Genomic DNA, 2,942 nt, shown 5'->3' with positions numbered 1-2,942 from the left:
AGTAAGGCAAATGAAGAATTGACCAACTGCTACTTTCTGTCTTTCCTTCTCTCTATCTTCTCATCCTAACTATTTTAGTGTGGAGTTCTTGCACATTTCCAAGGATATTCCTATCTGAAAGCCATGTTATCTTGCTCTGGATCACAAAAGTAATTTAAGGGTTGCCAATTTGTATTTCAAAAAGCAAAATTTTTACTCCTAAGTAAATCGTTACCCCGGAACCTGACAAACAGCTATAAATGTGTGATCTATGTCATTCATAAACTTACATTCTGAATCTAATAAACTTTCTGTTGAACACCACTTGAGAAACGGGAAAAAAAGATGTCAACGAGTTATTCATGCTTATCAGGAAAACTGGTTAACAACAAAGTGAAGAATCTGCCTCAGACCTCACTAGGGGTGAGAGTAGCGGCTGGATGTGGCCCTGGAACGTGCACTGGCCGTGGCAGGAGTGGCAGCCCTGGCTGCAGCTCTGGCTTGGGCCCTCTCTTCCTCATCTCTCAAAGCTTCTTCATACCAGGTTGGGAAGGCACTGGGAACCGTATCATTGACTTTGGCCAAAAACTCTAGGACTTCCATCTTGCTGGTTTCAGCATGGGCTCTTGGACCCCACAGGAATTCGTAGCATGGAGGATCACTGTCGGGCATCTGACGATACTCCAGATACTTTTCCTGCACCAAATCTTGGGTGATGAGCTTCCTGGGCTCCCCGAAGATGAAGTGATTCATTCCATCATAGACACCCAGCATATTCAGGAATTCCCAGATCTTCTCTTCCGAGGTGCGGTTGCCATTCAAGAAGATCACACCCAGGAGAGGCATCAGAAGCCCATTCTTAGGAAATCCCCAGCCACTGCTCAGACTTCCATCGTTGCTGAGGTCTAGCTTGCTGACAAGAGTATAGGACTGACTATTCGGCTTGACTTCCTTCAATTCTAGGCCAAAGATCAGCTCTATGCGCTCAGAGGCTCTCTTGAGGATCTCAGGGAAATCCTCCCTGTATCTTTTGTTGACAACTTTCAGCATGTGTGCCTTCTTAATAGGCTCCTTCATTTTATACTTATACAGCAGGAACTGCACCAACATCTCTGCCTTCCTGGTTAGAAGAGCTTTGCGAGAACTCTCAGTGGAGGCTGAGGCCTGGGAGGAATTTTCACTTTCCACAACTTGGCTCTTGGCACCTACGTGAGATCTTGGGCGTGAGACACCTGCAGCAGGAGAGCTAGTGGCTGGGGCTCCCTGAGGCTCCTGAGCAGTGCCAGCAGCAGGGGGGCTTGAGGGAGTACCCCCAGAAACAGGAGAGGAGCAGGACTCTTCGACCTCTGCTGCAGTGGCCTGAGCACTCCCAGGACCCTGGGTCTCACTCCGGGCCTGGCGGCGTTTCTCACGGGCACGGAGCTTACTCTTCTGACCTCGAGGCATGATGGCTGTTGTAGGAACAGCAGGCAGGAGTGCGGCTCAGTGGACAGGTGATTTGGGCAGCTGGAGGACAGAGAATGAAATAATATTAGTCCTTTCAACAGGAAGGTTTCACCTTGGCTTTATTGAAGGCTGCCTCTGCAGTTTTCCTTGAGGGTACTGCTCCAGGAACCCACAAGGCTCCTGTTCTCCTGGTCAGCCTCTCCCCTAAGAATCCCATAGAGGAACCATAGAACCCTTAGGGTGAGCCTTACTCTGCATCCTACCAGCCCTGCCTTGGGTTTACTCAAGTGACAGCAGGTGCTGGCCTGTGGAGTCCTCTCAGTTCATCTTCAGTATTATCATATCAACTTTGGGAAAAGCCTGGACCCCTCCCCTCTGCTTCTCTGAAGTTGACACCTCAAAGTTCCCTAGGACCCAGGAGAAGGAACTGAAGGGGTGCCTCAGCCCACCTCCCTACCAGAGGACACCCAGTGCTGAGAGCTCAGTGGGGTCCTTTCTGCCCTGAGTTCATTGAAATCCTCAGTCCTCATTCAGAGCCCTCGCCGTGGCTTCCTGTAAGGCTTAGCACCACTCCCCTTTCACTGAGTGGTGGCTGCACCTTCAGACTAAGGATCTCACCTCCCTTAGATATGGTGTAAGGAAGTGAGGAGGAGGCTTAACCTGACAGCCCTTCCCTGAGCTTTCTTGGGGTGAGATCAAAGGGTTGGGATGACTCTTCTGTGTCCCAAGGCCCTCATCTCCCTAAGACCACCTCCAGAACAAATGAGAGGGCGCCTCGGCCTGCCGGTTCTGCCCGGAACCTCCTTTGCTGACTTTGGGAGTTGTCGGATGTAGCCTTCAACTCCCTTAGTTGCTAGAGAGGAAGTCAGGTCTCTTCACATCCGTCTACCTTGCCTGGGGCCTCCTAGGGCTGAGTGCAGGAGCACTGCTCAGTGTGGTCCCCCTTTTTGGGCAGAGGTCTGCTCATTAGCACTCAGGGCCCTCATCTGGAACCCAGTTAGGGCCTATGTATCCTCCATCTGTAGAATCGGGGCTACTCCCATAGACTAACGCCTTCCCTCTGAGACATTCCAGGCCAAAGTCAGCCTGACAACTCCTCTGGGGCCTCCCAGAGCCGGACGGCAGAGGTGGGGTTTGGAGTGGGGGCGGAATTCGCCGTTGTTTTGGTAGGAGAATAGTATCTTCAGTTCCTACTCGGAGTCCTCACCTTGACTCCAGACAAGTCCTGGGAGTACAACCTCCGCCAAAAAGCCAAAAAACCGCCGCGCCCACCGGTGACGACGTCCTCGCCTCTGCGACTAAACGGAAGTCAGGCTGAGACACATCCGGCCACGGCTGCCTGGGGGGGTCCGCGAGGGCCGACAGCAGGGACGGTGCTCTGTGGGACCTTGTCATTTAGGAGTCGGATGTCTCTGGGTCCTCACTCGGGGTTCTCATCTCGGTATCTTCAGAACCCGGGACTTCTCCCACTGCTGACCCGAGTCCGCCAGCTCTCAAACAAAACCCTCGCCTTCCTT

The 2,942-nt window shown here is 52.2% G+C and overlaps 1 protein-coding gene across 1 annotated transcript; it reads right to left on the bottom strand.

The window, feature by feature from the left end:
• Positions 1 to 396: 396 nt before the first annotated feature.
• LOC124232185 (melanoma-associated antigen B1-like) lies at positions 397 to 1,425 on the bottom strand. Its single transcript, XM_046649149.1, has one exon. The coding sequence runs from the start codon at positions 1,423 to 1,425 to the stop codon at positions 397 to 399; it is 1,029 nt and encodes a 342-aa protein (XP_046505105.1).
• Positions 1,426 to 2,942: the final 1,517 nt, after the last annotated feature.

Source organism: Equus quagga, unplaced genomic scaffold (genome assembly GCF_021613505.1).
Source record: "Equus quagga isolate Etosha38 unplaced genomic scaffold, UCLA_HA_Equagga_1.0 HiC_scaffold_313_RagTag, whole genome shotgun sequence".
NCBI lineage: Eukaryota > Metazoa > Chordata > Mammalia > Perissodactyla > Equidae > Equus > Equus quagga.
The sequence above is the reverse complement of the archived record's forward strand: the minus strand, read 5'-3'. Positions and strand labels throughout refer to the sequence as shown.